Consider the following 22,629-nt stretch of genomic DNA (forward strand, 5'->3'; position numbering starts at 1 on the left):
TGTGTAGAATATGACAACTGTGTTAGATATTGACCAGGAAAAGTAGATGCAGTGGCATTTTCTGTCTATAACTTGTTCGAGTTGGCTTACTGTAATATGGTACTAAAAATAGTGGAGGTATCAATCAAAGCAGGGTAATCATGAGCAATAAACTACTAACTACAGATTTTTTGCTGCAATCGGGTGTATACTATAAACATATGAGAAGAATTGCTGGAGACATTGAATTATCTGGTGTTGTTTGCTGATCTATAGATAACAAGACAGTGTCATTAGCCAAATTTTAAATTGGGAAAAAGGAACTCAAATTAGACTAAAATAGGCTTTTAGCGTGTGAAGGTGCATGACATACAGCAGTTAATTATGGTCAAAGATAGGTTTAAATGGCATAGTTGGTATGCAAGCAGTTGGTTCACTGTAAACTGCTAGGTTCATATGCAATTCATGATTGCATATGTGGGTTCTATTATACATAATTCTAAAGCAAAATGTAAAATTAACTGATGAAATATATTCTAGGCATTATAATTACAATTGTGGCCAGAAAACAATATACCTTAATGCTGTGAAGGATAACAAGGAAAGTTACATGCAAGTATATAAAATTATAATAGAAAAACTGCTGACTATTTAGTGTAGATCCTATAAGCATATATAGCCTCTAACATCTAGGCTAAGCTTCTTTATGTGTCAATCCTATAACCATTATACAACCTCATGCGGCTTATGCAGTTTTATATGACCACAAATGTGGATGCATATGTCATTTGCAGTTTGATCATGCAGACAGCCACAAATATATGCTATGCAGTAAAGTTCGACGTACCGAAGCATACTGCTCAGTACCAGCTGTATGCACCGATCCAACAGAGGATCGGTATAGGCGGTATATTAGTATACCCTAATGTACTATGTGTTGGTATGTTTGGTACAGCTTGGTATAGCTTGGTATGTACCATACTGGCAGTTGGTCAGTACACTGGTACAGATCGGTAATATGAACCATGCTATGCAGTCTATTTCTAGTACTATCCATGATATGACTTACTTGGATCTAGAGATAGTTGACATAGTGCACAAGAATAAGAAAGCAAGTGAAATCTGGAGGATTGATGGTTTTTTGAGCAATAATTTCAAGCAAAGTCATTCAAGAGTCACCTAGGCACAGTATGCAAAACTTGTATGTTGGTGAACCTCACTGTAAATTAACAATAGTTTCAAAATTTTGCTGATAGGCATTTTGCTTTCCTACCATGCATGTAAGTAATATATTTGCTATTCATGGTCATCTTTGGTTTCATGTAAAACTTGGTGTTTCAATCTTTGTTCACTCCCTCGTGCTCATTCACATATCAAAAGGTACTTAATGCATATGAGAATAAACAGATGCTGAAGCACCAAAAATTGCTCAGTGTTCAAGTGATCAAATGTTAAGAGAGAGACATCCAGTTGATTCTCTTGCTCTTCTGTAATGACTGCTTCATTATGTTCATAGTTGTTCTTTATAATTGCTTCTTCATAGTGGTAACTTTTAATATGTGAACTCTCTAAACCAGAGTGAAGGAACAGTGCGGTCCTTGGAAAATAAAAAGAGAAATTGACAATAGGAACAACCAATACATGAGATTTCTGCTAATATGAGAGGCCTGGGGATGATCAATATGTGCAACATTATTTCTGTTTATTTTTTCTACGACTTAAACCCTGGTTACTCAGATCACAAAGGAGCAACCTTGTTGCTATCAAGTCTTGCCCTCTAAACAGAGAAATATATGGACTACACATTTTAGCTAGTATATAGCAAACAGTACTGTTTGAATGAGTTGAACAAGAGACAAAGTACACAATTTAACTAGCTTACAACGTTGTTCAAATGATTTGGTGAAGAATATTCTTCAGTCAATAAGTCATTTATAAAGAAAGAGAAGGATAAAAGAGAAATTTGACTTTCTTTGAGGAAATCACATTAGAAGCCTGAACTGGACAGTTTCTTTCTCCTACTCTGAGTCAAAATTATATCGCATCTCTATGTTCCGTTAAGGTTTTTTTCCTTCATTTTCAAGAATCTGTTGCTCAAAGTTTTAAATGTTCACAATTTTCTGCTTTAAATGCTCTTTCTGATTTTCCAGTTCATGTTGATCATATGATCATACCTGAGTTTTTAGATATGATATATATTTTTTTTATTTTTGTTGCTGACCACTTCCAATTACCATCCTGTTTATGTTTGTCCTGATTTTTCAGGCAGTCTTATCTTGTTTTAGCATTTTCTTCTGACACTGTCCTACTATGCCGCATTCATGTTTTAGTTAATGGTATCACATTTAATATTATAGTTCCATTCTTGGCATTTGAACAAACAGGATAATATTTACTGTGTTGGTTGGCAAAATGGTGGGTTACAGTCTAAAGATGGAAAAGATATGTTTCTTTTGGGAGGTAAGCAAGAATTTTGGATTTTAGATTCTGGAACACTTGGTTCCTATAGCCCTTGCACTTGTCACTGCATCCTGTTCTACCCTGCTATCATTGTCAGCATACTAGTTTACCTATATCTGTTATGCATCGATGTACTTTTTCCATGACATTCTAAACAGCAAAAGTATAAAATGTGTTAGTTGTATTATCAAATTTCTGTATTATTTCAGGTCTTATATTTTAAACTTTTTAGAGTTTTAGTTACTATAAAGTGTGGACTTGGCACTTCAACAAGCTTTGTCCATTTAGACACGATATGGCAGGAGACTGGTCCCAGTACAAGGTATCAGTTTAGTCAAAGTTGGTCAGAATACCAGGAAGAAGAAGAGCAACAGTCCATGGAGAAATGAAAAAACAATAAATAGAAGCAGTATCAGAATCAAAGAAAGGAGTGAACAAGGAACGGAGCGACGCTACTGCTGTACAACTCCACCTAAGGCATGACCCTTTTTTCCAAGAGAGATAACAGAAAAGGAGGGAAGGAGGGAGAGAAGGTGAGATTTAACCCATGATCATTGGATTTGGATGTGTGGGATCTTATCCAGGCCAAATTATAAAGATTAATGATGATAAATAAAAATCTAAGACGAGGAGAGAAGGGAAGAGAAGAGGAGAGGAGAGAAGAAAAAAAGAAGAAGAAATAATAGAAGGAAAAAAGAGAAGTGAAGAGAAAGATAAGATTTTTTTTTAAAATACATTAGTTTCAAAATAATATCTTTAACTACTTTACGTTCAAGCTGTATCTCCATATTTGTATAGCTCATTCCTTAAATTAAAACAATGAACATATTAAATGCTAGGATCCAAGTGGCTTGGATACCTCGTACTCAAGTCAGAGCAACATATCTTAGTTCTATTGTTTCGTGGGCAATATTTAGGTTCTTCTGGTGGGCTGTCTGTAGAACCTTCCTTTTAAGGTGCTTTCTGTTGTGAGTAGGAAAATATTTTGTCACGTCTGTGCATGCGGAGCTGGTTCTGTATAGTGAATATGCTGATGTAATATACAAATTTCAATCATATGTGAAAGAAGTCTTTTCCTACATATTAATTTTGCTGGAAGCAGATTACGATGCAGATCAGTAGAAGGATTTATACTGTCATTCAAACCAACCAAACCTTCAAGATTGATGTGTTTTAGATTTTTAGTTATTCATCACTGCCTGTTAGCCAGATTTTAAGTTCAAAAGAATTATGAGCTTATGCAAGATATACAAAGAAACTCCACTAAAATGATTTTTTTAGATGAAATACACTTAAAATGGAGCTTTTAATCCACTTTCTATTTTAATGGTTAATGCTTCTATGAATATTTCTTACCTCTTCTATGTAATTTTATTTCCGAAGTAGAACTTTTTTGGCACAATTTCCTGTTTAAACTAAGCATCTTATGTAAGATATTGGACTTTTCTTTTTGCATCTTTTATAGGCCATATCTTATTTATTATAGTACATCTTGTTCATGTCTCCTAATTGTACTTGTCTATCATGATTATTTGACATTATGTTGCAGATCTAGTCCTATCAAACAAGTTAGTTCTTTATGATCTTGAGAACCAAGTCATTGGATGGACAGAATACAACTGTAAGTCACAACTTCTACTATATTTTGTTTTCTTTTGTTGAAATTTCATTTATATATTTTGTATTATGATCCATAGTTGATCTATATTCATTATAATATTTGATGTGCATGAGAAAGACCCTTTGTGCAAGTTACAAATATGGTCCAAATATGTCTTTTTTCTAGTTAGACGATACAATTGAACAAGACAATAAAAGGAGAGTTTCTCATTTCTTTTGTTTGTTTGTATACAGGATGAAGTATATATAGTTAAACAAGATAAAAGAAAGAAAGGAAAGAGCTACCTAAATAAATCTATGTGCTAATCTAGGAAATATACAACTAGCAAATGTACACAAATAACGTAATACAACTAGGAATAAATCAGCAATCATATCTTAGTCTATCACTTCAAATAAGGTGACATGTCAAGAATAAAATTGTGGCAAATCTTGACATACCAAATCAAATCACAGCAGATTTGACAGGTCTCAACACTCCCCCTCAAGCTGGTTTGAAGATATTCAACATCCCCAGCTTGCAATTTAAGTGATCAAACTGATGTTTTAGAAGCCCCTTTGTGAAAATATCTACAACTTGTTGCTTGGTAGGGACAAATGATATACATAACAATCCCTCATCGAACTTCTTTTTAATAAAATGCCGATCGACCTCAATGTGCTTTGTTCTATCATGATGTACCAGGTTGTGAGAACTGAGAAATACTAATTGCTGCCTTATTATCTTAGTATAACTTTATTGGTTGATTCCAAGAAATTCTTAACTCATCTAGAAGTCTTTTTGACGGAAGGAGTTCACATATTCCTTATGCGATAGATCGAAATTGAGTCTCAACACTGCTTCTAGCCACTACATTTTGTTTTTTACTCCCTCAAAGTCACCAAATTTCCCTCACAAAGGTACAATATCCAGATGTAGATCTTCTATCATCTATACAGCTGGCCCAATCAGCATCTGTGGATGCTTCAACATATGCATTGTCTCTCTTTTTAAACATCAACCCTTTTCCTGGAATTCGTTTGAGATATTGAAGAATTCTAACGATAGCCCTCATATGCTTTTCATTAGGTGAGTGCATAAACTGACTTATAACACCAACAGTGAAGGCAATATCTGGTCTAATATGTGACAAATAAATTGATTTTTCAATCAGGCATTAATGCTGTCCCTTATCCACCTTACTACTTGTGTTTGCACTTAGCTTGTTGTTGGGATCAATAGGTGTTTCAGATGGTTTGCAACCCAAACATACTGGTTTCTATGAGTAAATCCAGTGTATATTTCCTTTGTGACACCGAGATTCCCTCCTTGGTTCTAGCCACCTCCATACTCAAGAAATATCTTAATGATGCAAAATCTTTAATTTCAAACTCCTTGGCTAGGAGGGTTTATGATTTCTTTTATTCTACAAGATCATCACAGTACAATGTCATCCTACATACACAATGAGTATTGAGACATTTCCACCGCCAACATGCTTATAAAACATGGTTTGTTCCAAGGTTCGCAATACCGTACTGTACCGGTATTTCGACCTGAGCTCGGTACCGGTATGGTACGGTATACCGAGCGGTACACCCAGGTGTACCGAGTACTGTAGCAGTGCTACAGTGTACTCGGACCGGTAACAGGCGGTCCGCGTACCGACAACCTATCGGACCGGTATGTACCGCCCGTACTGGGCGGTACAGTTCGGTACGGCAGACCCTGGTTTGTTCTGCCTGACTTTATAAATATCTATATCTCTTTATAGCTTTAGTAAATTCATTGAACTATGCTCTAGTAGATTGTTTTAATTCATAGAGTGACCTCTTTATCTTACAAACTTTGTCAGACCCTAATGTTCCTTCAAAAACTGGAGGTAGATTTATGTAGACTTCCTCTTCTAATTCGCTATTAAGGAATGCATTCTTCATATCTAACTGTTGTAGGGGCCAGTAAAAAATTACTACAAGAGACAACAAGACACAAACACTACTCATTTTTGCCACGGGTGCATAAGTCTCTTGATTATCTATTGCAAATGTTTGAGCGTATCCTTTAGCCACTAACCTTGCTCTGCATCTTTCAATTGACCTGTCAGCTTTATATTTTACTGTTAACACTCATTTACAACCAACATGTCTCTTTCCTTTAGTTAAGTTTATAAGTTCCCAAGTGTCAACTCTTCTCCACTGCCCTCATCTCCTTGAACGCAACCTTTTTCCACTCAGGTATAGCTAGAGCTTCAAGTATAGACTTAGGAATATCTGTCTTTGATAAGTTAGAAATAAAGGATCTGAACGAGGGACAATATGTGATATGACATGAAATTCAAAATAGGATGAATAGTACATGATCTTGTTCTTTTTCTAAGAGCAATAGGAACATCAAGATCTTGAAACTCATAGGGTTCTAGACAAGGTTTTTAATTTCGAATAATACCACCCGTACCGGGCGGTACCGTCGATTGAGGCTGTTTCCGCCCCGTTATCGTCGTAAATCGGCGGTTACGGAGGGAGAAGAAAGAAGACAAAGAAGGGGAAGAAAGAAAGGGAGAAGAAGAGGAGAACCTGTGCCGCTCTCCCTTCTCGTTTGCCGGCGACTTCTCATCTACGTGGGGAGAAGAATCGGGGAGAAGAGAGGCGACGTCGGCTCGCCTCTCTTTTTACTTTTATATATATATATATGTGTGTGTGTGTGTGTGTGTGTGTGTGTGTGTATGTATATATATATGTGTGTATATATATATGTATACACACACACACACACAAACACACATATATATATATATGCGACATCACCTCGGCGATGTTGCGGATATTCTTTTTACTTATATATATATATATCTGTATGTATGTATGTATGTATATATATATATATATATATATATATATATATATATACACACACACACATATATACATATACACATATATGTATATACATACATATATATGCGACATCACCTTGGCGATGTTGCAGATATTTTTTTACTTATATATATATATATATATATATATATATATATATATATATATATATATATATATATATATATATATATATATATATATATATATATATATATATATATATATATATATATATATATATATATCTCTGTGTGTGTGTGTGTATACAATATATATATACACATATATATAGGTGACATCACCTCAGCGACACTGCCTCATTTTTTTTGCGACATCGCCTTGGTGACGTCGTAAATTTATTTTATATATATATATATATATATACCGCTCGGCATACAGTACTATATCGTACCGAACGAATCTCGAAACTTCGGTACGGTACGAAATTTCACTCCTTAGTTCTAGGCATAAAGAATGGTCTGGAGTACCTGAAGTTTCATGATCAGTTGCACTCGGAGCTGACTCATAGCAGACATTATGTGGTTGTTGCCCCAAATCATGTCAGTTACACCTCCTTGTATAAATACGTAGCTCTGATTGTTGTTTATCAATTACTAAGTCTCCCTCTGCATCAGATTTTTCATGTTCTAACACGATAGATTGAGGTTGTAACATTGGATTGGTGGTACGAGGAATAAGTTGTGGCTGCGAAGGTAGAACTGTGAGAGGAATGGATTTGGTAGGTGAATTTTTAGGTGATAGATCTGTGATAAGGAAATAAGGTTGATTTTGAAATAAGGTGGCATCCTTACATAGAACTGTATTGTAAGAGGATCAAAGCATTTGTATCCCTTCTGAGTTGGTGAGAAGCCTAGAAAAACACATTTTTTCGCTTGCGGATCAAGTTTGGTGAGGTTATGTTCATGTATTTGAATAAATGCTACATGACGAAACACCTTTGGATGGAAAATTACTAATGATTTGGGTTTGTGGATAGGATTGTAGGAGGATGTTTAGGGGTTTTTGAAAATTATATTCTCGAATTGTCATCCTATTGAATAAATAAGATACAGTTGGGACAACCTCTTCCCAAAAATAATTAGGAACTCCTATTGTAAATTTAATGGCCCACGCTACCTCTAATAGATGACGGTTTTTCCTTTCAGCAATTCCATTTTGTTAGGGTTTATGTATGCAAGAAGTTTGATGGATTATTCCCTTTTGCATTAGAAAGATTTTAAGAATGGATTTGAAGTACTCTCCTTGATTATCAGTTTTAAGGATTTATATTTGGGCTTGGAATTGGGTGTTGACCATGCTTTAGAAGTTCTGAAACATTCAGTTTTTTTTTTTCCAAACAAATATACCCAACAAACTCTAGTATAATCATCAATGAAGGTAATAAACCACCTAGTTCCAGTAATGTCTTTGACCTTTGAAGACCCCCAAATGTCATTATGGATTATGTATAAACGTCAGGATGGTTTGTATGGTTGTGAAGGGAACATGACACGATGATGTTTGGCAAGTTGACAGATTTCATACTGAAATTGAAAGATGTTCTTATTCTTGAAAAGCAAGGAAACAATTTGTCTATGTACTTGAATCTAGGATGACCTAATCTATAGTGCCATCACATTATTTCATCCATATCAGAAAAGGAAGAGAAATTGCCGACAGCTTGAGCTTGTCCATCTAAGGAAGCATTGCCTTCAAAGTAATAGAGTTGATCAACCTCTCTAGCACTGCTAATCATCCTTGCGAAGCCCATATCCTGAAACTCACCATGAGATGAAAAAAATTTAACCACACAATTTGAATCTTTACTGAGTTTGCTTGTGGTTAAGAGATTTAGGATAGGTTAGGAACATGTAGAACATATTTCAAAATTAGGTTCTTTGAGAGAATAACAGAACCTTGTCCTGCAATTAGGGACAAAGATCTGTCAGTAATACGAACTTTAAGATTACCAGGAGAGTATAAGAGGAGAAATATGGAGAGCAGTAGGAATATTACTGTTAGGACCCTTTTTCTGAGCTTTTGAATAATGTTTATTGAGTCTGTTTAGTCCAGTTGTTTATTGAGTTGGTTTGATTCAGTTAGAGTCAAGTAGAGGTTTATTTAATATTTATTTATTATTAGAGTTCAAGTCCTGATGGACTCTGGGTGGAACTCTATAAATAGAGATGTAACTGCTTCTTTTCAGTAATCTATGAAAAATACTATTCTGTCTTTTGACAAACCCTAGGAGGCTGATCCCCTCGAAGCGATCAAGGAGGCCGATCCCCTCGAAGCAATTATTATCATTCCCTTTTCTCCTCTTTCTTCCACGATAAGACTTTAGGATCTTATCAATTGGTATCAGAGCGACGATAAGACCTTTAGGGTCTTATCATTTGGTATCAGCGCGACGATAAGACTTAAGGGTCTTATCAATTGGTATCAGAGCAACGATCTTTGGCGCAGCCCGCTGCAGCCTTGCTTCCCTTCTTCCCCACCACCACTACAAGGCAACTCTTTCTTCACCGTTGTTGCTATTTCCCCGGCCAGCGACCTTTGACCACCACTCGACCTCCTCGCTGCCCCATCTCGTTCAAAAAAAAAAAAAAAAAAAAAAAAAAACACGAGAGGGAGAAGAAGCCGCAGCCACCCCTGCGTCCCCTGCTTCCGGTTAGCCCACCCGTCGCTGCTGCTCTCCGGCCAGCGCCCACCATCGCCCCGCTTCCCGATCGGCAATCACTGCCGCCGCTGTTCCCCGGCCAGGAGACGACGCTGCCAGCGTCCATCCCAGCCCTACTGCCGCCGCCCGCCTCCCCTTGCGTCGCAGCGCAGCCGCTCGACCTCTCCTCCTCGGCGATCGTTGGTGACGCTGCTCCCAACCGCGCCACCACCGCTGCCTCTCCACCGCCGCCCGCCTCCCCTTGGGTCGCAGCCGCAGCCGCCGATTGTCGCCCTCCTCGCGGCGACCGAAATAGGGCAACTCACGGATTGCCCTTGTTCCCAGCCGCGTCACCACCACTTTTCCCAGCCGCATCGTCGCCGCTCGATCACCCGGCTAGCGACCTCTTCTCCTTGCGTCCCCATCTCGCTCGAGCGAGAAGGACCGTCGGCACCGCAGCCGTAGCCGCCGGTTGTCGCAGCCCCTCCTTGCCGCGGTTGTAGAAACAGAGCTTCTTATGTTGCCGCAGCCCCTCGTCTATCGCAGCCACGCCTCGAGCGTCGTTGCCTTCCAATCGACCCACCACCACTGCCAGCCATCGTGCGGCGACCGCTGCTCGCCTCCCAGCCGCCGCTCCCCCTGGCTCGGGCGAGAACGACCGCCGCCACTCCCCCTTGCTGTGCCCCCTTGTGATCGAGAAACAGGGCAATCCTCTTGCTGCTGCGAACGTTGGTTGCCACCACCGTCGCCACTGTTGCTCAACCAGCGACGACGTCGCTCTGTCACGGACTTAGCTGGTTTTGCCTAAGTCGTGCGGCACCCTTGCGTGTCCGTCCGCAAAGGTCAGCCTCCCCGAAGCCTCCCATTGTCCCTTAGGACCAACAAAAGAGAGAACGAGTTAGAGAGAACGCCTAAATCGGGATCCACAAGCAAACATCTCCGAAAAACACTTCATAGACAATGTAAATTACAAACATACTTTACAAGTTCTGAATAGTTGCACAACAAAGGGTAAAATGGTCCATTATAGACCGAAAATCTCTCGCACGTGTCTACATGACACAACCTTTATTTACAAGCCTAAAGAGGCCACCAACCCAATTAAAATGGGACTATTAAGCCTTCGGCTGCCCCTCTACATGCTGTACAAGGCATGAACATGCCCAAAAGACACGGACATACATAAGCAATACACCAAACATCCTGTTTCGAAGTTTGTCCGTGACATTCTCCCCCACTTATTCCTTTGACGTCCTCGTCGAAGCCTTTGTGAACACTGCAACTGCTCGCCTTTGCTGAGTCTTCAATCTTCCGCTCCGGCTGTAATGCACCTCCTGGCTCCCAACTGCTCTCCGCTGTTGATTTTTGAGTCGTCGAACCTTTGATCCGCTATGCTGCTTCAACTCACCAATGACTCCGACTCTGGTGTGGGGTTGGCTAAGTTGTGTTGATCTTTGTTGATTCCTGCGGATCCCCCAGATGAAGGAAAAGACCATCCTTACTGCGCCAGTCTCTTAAATTCCACATGCTGCTTGAACTGGGTGGATGCTTGTTGGAGCTTTAACTGAGCATCGTCTCGCAAACTTCTGAAGTTTTGGGTCCTTCCTCCACAAAATTTGCTCATTGACTCTTCTTTCACTTAGTTGTCACATCCAAGTAGGTTCGCATCACTTCCGCTTTCGATTGGCATTTCGTTGGGAAATGAAGCGGACAATCTACTCTCAGTAGCACTGATCACCGTTGGTGAGGATTTGACAACTATTGTCTTTCATTATCTTTGAAGGGTCTTTGAACATATGCAGAGCTCCTCTGCTAGATAGATAAGAGAATTGGGGTACTCGGTTTCGCCCATTCTCTTAAGAGTTGAGAAGGCAAAGGTTACTTGACTTCGCCCGCCTCCTCGAGGTTGTACTCCATGCATCGAGCTGGTTACTGGCCTTCGCCTGCTCTTTGCTCACACTTCTGAAGCACTTGAAGTGTTTGCACTCCTTGCGTTGAGTTAGCTACTGTGATTCACCTTCTCAATGCCATTGAACTTCTGGAATGCGGGAAGTTTTCACCCCAACTTGGAGTAATACTCTCAAAGGTTTGGTCGCCTCTTGGATTGTACCGTCTTCTCCATCAACCCTGCCGCCTACTCCACTGAGTAGCAAAGGTACAACACCGTGTACTGCCTGCTTCGTTCCTTGGTTATACACTCTTGCATGACCCGAAGTCCTTCACTTTCGGTTATCTTGATGAGAAGCTCATTGACACCGGTCTTACGAAGTTCCTCAGCCTCTGCCCTTCAGCCTTGTCTGGGTACTTGGAGATTGCCTCTGCATGCTCCACCTCCTCGGCCCCTTTCACGACCAAGCGCTCTCCCTCCATGAGAGCAAGGGATCAATGACTTTCACGGAAGTCCCGCCTCTGCGGTACCATGGCGCTGCCATGCCCATGACACTACTATCCGTCGCCTCGCATCTGCATCCCTTTTCTTCACGATCAGTAGATATGTCTCCGTGGCATTCCTCTGAGTCCACCTCCATTCTAACTGATACTTGATTTTGGGTAGCTAAGTCCCTCTGGACTCGTCGTCGCTTCCTCGCCCCTTTCGACCCCCTGCTTCAACACCTCTGTGTTCTCCAAGCAGACTGTTTGGTCGATGGAAAGACAGACTGCAACTCCCATGCATGGCCTCTGCCATCACGTTGTAGGGTTTGCATCGATTCTGTTCTCCTTAGCTTCCTTGGTAGCAACGTTCGCTTACTCGACCTTGTCCTCTGACTTGTCGGGCTCCCTTAAGCGAATATGAGCTCTGGAGCAGTCCAACTCTCCAGTTGCTTCGATCATGCCTCTGCATGATCAAGTCCCTCCCATGGAACTCATTGGTACTTGCATACGAACTTTTCCCTTGGTGGAACACAGCCCCCATATGCTGATGACCAAGATTTTCATCCGATGCAAAATTCGATGCAAGCACGGAAGACCCGCCTCTGCGGTACCATGGCCTTCACTCCTTGAATCCATAGCCCTTCTTGCCGTCGTGTTGTTCACCGAAGTCGAGCTTCCAGTAGCTCCCGATCATACCTTCGTATGATCTAGTCCCTCACGGGACAAGATCATGTGTATCGCATTGCCACGAACTGTTCCACCACGATCCGCTGCACCATGTCGCCTCCTGGTGACATCTCCATTGCATTCTGATCATTGTGGAATAAACTCGAATTGTGAACCCTCCATGTGTGGCCTTTGCCAATACATTGCAGGGTCTCTTCCACCTTCGATTTTGTTCGCTCCTTTGGCAATCGACCTTCATCCACCCACTCTTGGGTCACACCTAGATGAAGCACTGCTCTAGGACAGTCCGTCGCCTAGTAGCTTCCGAAGTCCACCGACTTCACTGTAATTTGTGCACCATTGTCTGGATCCTGGGCCTCTGCCCCTACCAGCACAATCTCCGCTGCGCACCGCTTCCTTCATGGCAACTTGAATGGCAACACTGTGGCATATTCTTCAAGAGCACCTGCCTCTGCATCCTCTTGCCCCGTGCTAAGGCCTTCTGAACCCAACTTCGCCTCCGCAAATTGAGTCACCTTAGTTTCTCCCTCAAATGCTTTTCCGAGATAAGGTGCATGTGCCCAGAAGCTCCCTTCGTCTTTCGCACCATACAAGATGAGTCCACTTCGTCAGAATGAAGGACCCATGGAACAACATGATCCTACTCTTACCTCTGCAAGAGTTCATGTCTTTGACCTCTGTCTAAGGAAAGCACTGTGCTTCTGCTCCATGTTCCAACTTCTCTGCTGGCTTCCTTCATGCGGCTTGGGTACTTCGCTAAGTTACACCCAAGTTGCTCCGCTCCTCGTTTTCGCATTGAGTCGATGGTGGCCCTCGTGCCCACCACTTCACGGGTCAGCCCTCCCTTGAGTCCGATCTCCATATCGACTCTAAGTGTGCCTTCATTTGTGTTGCTTTGGGTCGCTCCCCCACTTGATCTCGCAATGCATCCACCAATGCATTCTCTCGAGCGAGATCATGCAACAACTCCTCGCTGCTTGCTCGGTCCATTGAGCTTCGTGGAGTTGCTGTTTGTTGGGGTACTCCTCCTCAAGATGTGAGGTCCGTCTCACATGATTCTCCCTCTAGAGAGCCGAGACTTGTACCTCCTGGATAATTGTCCCGTTGGAGCAACATCTCTCTTCGTTTCGGAGACCACCATCCCCTTGGACTACTCCGATCTGCTAAACAAACTGTGCATTGTTCTGCCTCCTGCAAACGTACTTGCTAGATTGCGACTTCACGTCAATACAGCCCCCGCTGCACCACTCAAGGCTTAGCAACATGCTGAACTCGTTGCACACTTTAGCCTCCTACGGACGTATCCTTCACATGCCGAAGAGAAAGTTTCAATGCTCCATGGCGCCGAGTTTCGGTCACCTTGGGATGGCCACGAACATTCCATCGTCCGCATACAAGCCCATGCATGAGTACCGAATTCTTTGAGTTAGCAATTCCCCTCACCTCTGTGAGCTTTGCACAACTCTTTCGATCGCTGAGCAACTCATTCCACCTTGTATGGTCTCATCCTTTACCAAGCGCCTCGCTTGTCTTGAGCACCATCAAGTATAGTTCTCAACGTTGAGCCGTAGCTCAAACTCAGCCATCCCAACCTTTGTGCGCTCCGCATTCTTCCAAGCTTGTCTGTTCTCGTGGTGCCTCTTGCGCGAAGGGTTGGCCATTCCTCTGAATGCCAATCTCAGATGCCCGCTCCTCCGAGCGACTCCTTTTCCCTACATCTCCATGCCCGTTTTCCCCCAAACGGTCGCGCGTGTGCTGACTGCCCTCAACGCAGCCCCGCTAGGTCCCCCATGTTTGCATGCTAAGTGTTTCTATGAGTGCTTGTCCCGCTCTGATACCATCTGTCACGGACTTAGCTGGTTTTGCCTAAGTCGTGCGGCACCCTTGCGTGTCCGTCCGCAAAGGTCAGCCTCCCCGAAGCCTCCCATTGTCCCTTAGGACCAACAAAAGAGAGAAGGGGTTAGAGAGAACGCCTCAATCGGGATCCACAAGTAAACATCTCCGAAAAACTTGTCCGTGACAGCTCGCCTGCCACGACTGCTGCTGCCAGCCACCGCAGCCTTTACCACAACCCCCTCGATTTGCACCGTTGCTGCAGCCCCCTTGCTCTGCATCTTTGCCGCAGCCGCCGGTTGCCACCACTGCAGCCTCAACCCCGGCCACTTCAACGCCACCTCCCTCTTGTTCTGCCTCCGCTGCTGCAGTTGTTGGTTGGCATCACCGCAGCCTCAACCCGGCTGCTCGGCGATTGCTTCCTTGGGTCACAGCAGTCACAACCGTCGCCTTTCAGCCTCGGCGCTCTCATCTCACACAGTGACAAAAACACGGGGCAACAACACTTCCTCCATTGCAGCCACCGCAGCGACGAGTCCTTGCCGGCGTTGCCCCCAACCACATCACCATCACTGCCTCCCAGCCATCAGCAGCAGCGATCCCTCCACGCAGCGACTGCAACAAGCATCATTGCCTCTCACCAGCGCCTCCTTCCGCAGTGTGATAGAAACAGAGCAACGCTGCCTTCCATCCGCGCCGTCGCAGCCATCGCAACGATGAGCCCTTGGCGGTGCTGCCCTAGCCGCACCACCATCGCTGCCTCCAAGCCCTCAGCAACAACGATCCCTCTACGCAGCGACCGCAACAAGCATCGCTGCTTCCCACGCGGCGACCGCAGCTACATCCTTGCATCCTCGCAACAACCTTTCATTCTCATAGTGTTGCCACCGACTGCATCACAACAGCAGCACCGAATAGGGCAGTGATTGATTCCCTTGACCAACACCAAAAATAGGAGTTGAGATTACAGATTTGCAGTCTTACGAAATGGCCACCGATAACTCAGTGAAAGCACAAATGGAAGCATTGGAAATTAGAATTGAGAACCGGTTACAAGAAGTACTTAATGATTTCAAAAAAGACTTACTAGGGAGCCTTAGTAAATTTCAACAAGGTGGGAGCTCAAGTTCTACGTTGCACAGATATGAAAATATAGGAAAAGGTCCCCAAGATTGGGACACAAATTACTCACATGAAGATGGAATTTCCGAGAAAGAAAGATGGATATCCGACCAATTGGATCTCTAAGGCAGAAATTTTTTTTCGTTTTCATAGAACCCCAGAAGAATCCAAGGTAGAAGTGGCCTCAATCCAGCTCGAGGGATTGAATCAGCATTCGTAAATTACAGCAGATTTGACAGATCTCAACAACAATAGCTGGAGCTTTTCACGACACGGTTGTTGTCACTTGATTAGGTGTTCACTGTGTTGACCAAAATTGATGTTGGTGTTTGGTCAACTAAATGCAGGTAATGACACTCCAAGGATTCTATCACCTGCACATTCACCATTTCTAATGGCGCATTTGATAAGATGATGCGTTACCCTTAGGCTAGTCTCTTTGTTATGATATGTTTAATATTACCACAAAATTAAGAATTCTTTTCATTGCCTTTTAACTTCAAATGTTTTTTTGTTACAAGGATATCAGCTTTGTAGCACACCCTCGTCTTAGCTTGCTCGTGGCAGGATGTTGTGTTGACACGATTTTGCCACACCAATGAAAGGGGAGGGAGGGAACAAAATTAAATGTGGTTTAACAAGACCAGGATAGCATTTGAGATCAAGTGGTTTTGATGTTAACCTTAATATAAAATTAGAGGAATTTTATAATGTCTGGGTATTATTTGGTTAGTCAGCTTGATCTAGTAGGGTGAACTAGGTCTGCTCACAAAGGACAAAAAAGGAAAGAACTTGACGCCTAGTCTGATGCTTAATGCTAGCCCCATTTTCCACCCTTCCCCTCTCTCTCCCCCAAACAATTGATGGGATCAAAAAATACATGCACCATATGCCAAAGAAAGAAAGAAAGAAAGAAAGAAAAAAGAGTAAAACTTGCCGTGGCCCATGTCTGTGTAGGAATGTACCTAACTTGCATTCTCTTTTACAGTCTTGTATATTTATCACCGCTCATAATTTCCAAACCCAGTTCTTACACTCTTGTCAATCTCTGCTGGATGTTTTGATGCATTCGTTTACCTTTCTGCTTACTACACTCCTGTGAAAATCGTGTTGGTCCATTATGATTATATTACTGTTGACATCTCAGGCTGTTATGTCAAAGACACTCTAAAGTCTAAACCTTTAACTGCATGGTGTTAGTGCATTGCAAACATCATTTGGAGTCTATGCTTGTTCTGGCCAATATTAAACCTGTTCTGAACCATCTAGAAACCAATTGTGGCTTGTTAAACTTTCTAAAATAACAAAAAGTTGCTGGTCATCCCATATTGCATCAATCTATCACCAGGTTTAAGCTCTAGTAGGCTGAAAATCTTGATAGACAATTGATTTTACTTCTGTTTATATCATTTGGAGTGACAGTCCAGGAAGCTTAACTGTTCATTACACTGAAAATTAGTTATTGTCATCAATTTTCAATGTCTTTGTTCCATTTCACTTGAACTATGTCAACTCCATTAAAAAGGTATCATGTCTTTAGGGTTTTTGAGTAGATTTTGAAATGTTTTTGGCACCAAGTGTTTGCTATCTAAGGACAGAGAACTCTTTGGTAGACAACCGCTTTCTTTTTATTTTGAAATGATTGTTGCCGGATGCCCTTTTGGTCCTTATAGATTGTTTACTTGCCCTATTAATTGAGGCTAAACAAACAGGCTCCTTCTAGAAAGCATACGACAACAACAACAAGCCGTAAGTACCAACTATTTAGGATCGGTTGCATGAAGCTTTTACCACCATTGAGATCTGTAAGCAACCATATATTTAGTTAAGTTTAGAATATTTAAATATTTATTTATAGTTTGGTCTTTCAGGTCTTCCTCCACCTTTCCTCTTATCACTAACGTTATTCATTTTGCTTCTTCTAACTACCACATCTATAGGTCTCCTAAGCACATATCTATACCATCGTAAATAATTCTTTCTCTTCTTAAGATCTGTAAGCAACCATATATTTAGTTACGTTTAGAATATTTAAATATTTATTTATAGTTTGGTTTTTTCAGGTCTTCCTCTGCCTTTTCTCTTACCAGTAACATTATTCATTTTGCTTCTTCTAGCTACCACATCTATAAGTCTCCTAAACACATACCTGTATCATTTTAAATGATTTTCTCTTATCTTATCTTTTATTGAAGCAATACTTAGTTATTCACAAATATAAATATATATTTTTTCTATTTTTCTTAGTAACTTCATACATTCATCTTAACATTCTCATCTTAGCAATATAAATTTTTTGTATATGTTATTTGTTAACTGCCCAACACCCTGAGCCATAAAACATTGTTGGTCTTGCAACTGTCTTATCAAAATTTTCTTTTAATCTCAAAGGTATCCGATGATTACACAAGATTCCTAGTATCCCTCGTCATTTTAACTATTCTAATTTTACTTAATGAATAATATCTTTATCAATCTCTCAATCTTGCTATATAATTGATCCAATATATCTGAAGTTTTTACTCAAGGGAACATCGTGTCTACCCAATTTAATTATATTCTCCTTCCTATTCCTAGCATTACTAAAATTATATTATATATATTTATTTATTTATTTTTGCTCGTATTTAATATAAAACCTTTAGTTTCTATGGTTTGTCTCTATAACTCAAGTTTATAATTAATTTCACTTAAACTCTCATCAACCAAGACAATATCATCAACAAATAATATACATCAAGGAGGATTATCTTTAAATGACTAGTAAGTTTATCCATTATTAATGTGAAAAGGTAAAGACTAAAAGCAAATTCTCGATGTAATCCTATATTAATAGGAACTCACTAGATGCACTCCCTATAGTTCTAATGCTAGTAGTTACATTATCATACACATCTTTAATAACATCAATATAATTAGTGGATATACTTTTCTTTTCTATAACCTATAATAATAAATATTTAGGAATTCTATCATAGGCTTTCTTTAAGTTAATAAAAACAATATGTAAATTTTTTTTCTCTCTATACCTTTCCATTAGTTGTTTTAATAAATAAATAGCTTTTATGGTTGATCTTTTAGGCATAAAACTAAATTGATTTTCAAAGAGACTTGTTACAAGCCTTATCCTACTTTCGATAAATTATTTTTTAAAGGTTTATTCTATGACATGATTTTAATTTTTCTATAATTAGAATAGTTTTGAATGTCCTTTATTTGTGTAAATTGACACTAAAATACTCTTTCTCCGTTCTTCTGATATATTTCTAAATCTCATAATTTTGTTAAATAAGCTAGTTAACCAAGTTATTCCCTTGTCTCCTAAATTTTTCTAGACCTTGGTAAGAATACCATCAAGACTCACACTCTTAGCTTTTTTTTTTTTTAAGGCATCTTTTACTTTACTAGCTTTAATTTTATGAACAAATCTATGACTGTTAAATCTGTCACTATTATTTATCTTTAAAATTAAGTCCTATGTGGAATGCCCATTAAATAATATATAAAAATAATTTTTCATCTTTCCTTAATTTCATTATCATTAACAAGTATTCTTTGATCCTCTTCTTTAATTCATCTAATATTATCTAAATCTTTACACTTTCTTTTCCTAATTTTAGCAATTTGATATATATCGTTTTCACCATCTTTATCACCTAATTTGATATAAAAATGATCAGAAGCTTTATATCTTGCCATACTAATCACTTTTTTAGCCTCTCTTTTAGACTCTTTATATCGTTTAAATTTCTTATTATTTTTATAATTTTATTAATCTTTAAAACATGATTTTTAGTAGAAATGACTTTTTGAACTTCCTCGCACCACCATCAACTCTCTTAAGGCTACACCTCTATCTTTAGTTTCATCAAGGATCTCCTTTGTCAAGCTTCTAATCTTATTAGTCATCATAGTCCAAAAAATATTAATCTTTTGATTATTTTCCTCATCCAAGTTCCAAGTAGCCATCATTTGCATCCTATTTTTAAAAATCTTTACCTTATTATCTTTAAAATTCTACCATCTAGTCCTAGAAAAAAAGTTTTTGTTGTCTTTTCCTTCTTATGCTTTCTATAATAAATATCTAATACTATAAACATATGTTGATTCATCAAACTTTCATTAGGTATAACTTTATTTATCTTTCTAGCGAGAAAATAGTCTTTTTAACTAAGTTGTGATCACTCTTATTAGGTAACCAAATGTTCATGTCCTTTCTTAAAGTGAGCACTTCTAATTATAAGATTATATAAAGTTGTAAAATTCAAAATCATACCTAAATTTGTATTTCTCTGTCCATAATCGAAGCCCCCATGCACCCCTTTATATTTACCATATGTTTTACCAACATGATCATTCAAATATCCTCCAATTATAAGTTTTTCGGTTATAGATATTCCTTGAATGATTTCATCTAAGCTTTTTCTTTTTTTAGTTTGATCATCTAATCCAACTTGAGAGGCATAAGCACTAGTGATATTCAAAATATTTTGTCCTGACCAATTTTAGAATTATAATTCTATCTCTAGATATTTTTACATCTACACTATTATTCTTAAGTTCCTTGTTAATAATTCTTACATCATTTTTGTGTTTAATTTTTTTCAGTATATCAAATTTTAAGTATGGTATTATCAATCTCTTCAGATTTTTTTTTCTACTTTAGTCTCTTGTAAGTAAATAATATTTATTCTTCTTCTAATCTTAGTGTTTATCAATTCTAATCCCTTTCTTGAAAGTGTACCTATATTCCAAGTTGTTAACCTAATCTTATATTCTTGGACTAACTTCTTTACTCTCATTGGTCCAAAGCAATGAGAGAACTCTTGCCTATTTTACACCACATCTGGGCGCCGATGTGTTGTTTGGAGGATATATCCACCAGTAGCTTTGAATCAGTCTCTACTTGGATATTCACAAAACCTGCTTGAAAAGAGTTTAAAGAGAAGGAACCATGTCAATATATGCTTGAGTAGGTGGGTTTTTGGAGGATCTACTGCTTTTCTCCATGATGATCAACGAAGTGGAAGAAGGCCATTTCTAAAGTTTCTCCATTTTGAGGGGAAGCAAATGATCCTTTAGGTATCCCATATTCCATATGTTAGAAGGGTTGGATGTAACATAACTTGGGATCACCAAAAGGGCTTCTAAATGGAGATGACAGGCAGGTGTGCATAAGAATGTGGCCTCTTGTTCTGACAAGAGCAAGGTATAATTAGTAGGTGTGCTTGATTCCTTTTCTTTAGGAGAATTTCCACGGAGTGAGCTCTATTTTTTATGGCCAATATATCATTTTATCTTGACAATGCACAATGCATGAGAATGTGGCTTAAGGTTTTGACAAGAGCTAGGTGTAATTAGCAGGAAATGTGTTGGATTGAACCTTTGTTCGGGGGAACTTCCATGGAGTGAACTTGTATGGCCAACCACATGAACCATTTGATCTTGGCAATGCAAAGGCAGGTTAAAATGTGTTTCAAAGGCAGGCATTTTGACTCTTAATCATGTTTTTCTATGTTTAACAGTATTAAAGACACCTTACAGGATGAGGACTCTTATTGATATATCAGGATCTTGAGATTCCTTGTTATTGCTCTTCAATGTCAACTGCTGGATTGCACCCTTTTGGGCACATCACTAAAGGTCTTCTCTAGTTGTCAATTAACAATTCAAATTGTTCCAGATCCTGTTACATGTTTTCAATTTATCAAAATAGCAATCAAGAGTCCCAGTTTGATCAGGTTCCTTTTTTGTTAACACACCCAAAGTAGGACAGATTTGGCCAAGTAGATTGGATACCTGGGTCTAAATTTAGAACATCCAAACCATCTGGACTGGACCACATTAAATGTTGTTAGTACAAAAGTAAGTTGGTACCATCCAGAATGATGATAGATTAGATGGATTAAGAGTATGAGGGAAGAAAATTGAATATAAATTTATTATTTCTAATAGAGAGAAACCATAGTTGAAATGTATGGATAAGAAATTTAGGAACATTCTATTTATTGGAGAACCAAATAGTAATGTTCGTAGAATTTATCAATTGTTGAAATGAAGATGGTGTGTGATAGTTGCATGTTCTTGGATCAATAGAGGGAAAAAAAATTTCTATGCCCAATTATGGTTTATGGGTTAGCATGTTGGACAATTGGGCAATGTATCCAGAAATTTGGTTTTTTAGAGATGACAATGCTATGATGAAAAATGTAATGTTAACAGAAAAAATGTTGGATATTAACTAATGCATCTGTAAAGCAAGATTGATAAGTTTGAATTGGAGGTGATAAGGTTGAAGATCAAAGAAGAATTGGTGGAGACCACAAGCAAGAATATGATAACCCTTAGAGTTCATTGGTCCTTTATGGTGAGAAAGGATCCACATAGCTACCACAGAAGAAAAAATAAACTTCTTGTTGGAATTTCTTGACAATGTTTAGTTGATAGTAAGTTGGAAAGAAAAAGGATTTTGTCGTTATGTGGAACATAATGTCATTATGTCCTTTTATTCTCAAATTTAATGTCAGGTGAATGAAATGCCACTATATTACTATGCAATTTTGTCCCTTTGCTCTCCATTTAGAAATTAATTTCCATTTAATTTCGACCCTCTGGAATATATGCTGAATTGTTTCCAACCTTAAACTGAGATGACATCATAATTGTACGCTACTGATGACATTGTCTTAATTTTAGGCTCCTCGAGCATCAAGATTCGGGATGACAAGAGTGGAGCAATTTATACTGTTGATGCTCATAACATTTCTTCTGGCCGAAGATTGCAGCTGGGGAGGTCCATTTTGTTGTTGTTGCCAACCCTCCTGTGCTATTTTATTTGTTAATCAGGAACAGCAAATGCATCAGTTTAGTGAGTTTGCTTCATTCATATTCTTTTATAGAAAATATGTCAGTATATTCTTGCTGTGATTCTTGCTCGGTACTGAAGAATCCTTCAGATCAGAGACAGGTTCTCATGCAGAATCACCCCCACTGGAATGTTATTTGAACTCCGTGATATTACAAGTTATCAAATTCCATTA

The 22,629-nt window shown here is 39.4% G+C and overlaps 1 protein-coding gene across 4 annotated transcripts in view; it reads left to right on the plus strand.

Moving 5' to 3' along the window:
- Positions 1-22,629, plus strand: part of LOC103989273 (aspartic proteinase 36) — a 31,524-nt gene extending 8,895 nt beyond the window's left edge. For 2 of the 4 annotated variants that reach the window (XM_065188699.1, XM_065188696.1), the window contains exons 8-10: positions 2,364-2,439; positions 3,989-4,060; positions 22,286-22,629. In XM_065188699.1, coding sequence (XP_065044771.1) covers positions 2,364-2,439; positions 3,989-4,060; positions 22,286-22,431 — 294 coding nt within the window. In that variant the 3' untranslated portion in view covers positions 22,432-22,629. Of the gene's footprint in view, positions 1-2,363; positions 2,440-3,988; positions 4,061-20,401; positions 20,536-20,953; positions 21,049-21,133; positions 21,233-22,285 lie in introns of those variants that run through there. The other 2 variants (XR_010514496.1, XM_065188698.1) reach the window with 2 other exon arrangements.

Source organism: Musa acuminata, chromosome BXJ1-6, assembly GCF_036884655.1.
Source record: "Musa acuminata AAA Group cultivar baxijiao chromosome BXJ1-6, Cavendish_Baxijiao_AAA, whole genome shotgun sequence".
Lineage (NCBI taxonomy): Eukaryota > Viridiplantae > Streptophyta > Magnoliopsida > Zingiberales > Musaceae > Musa > Musa acuminata.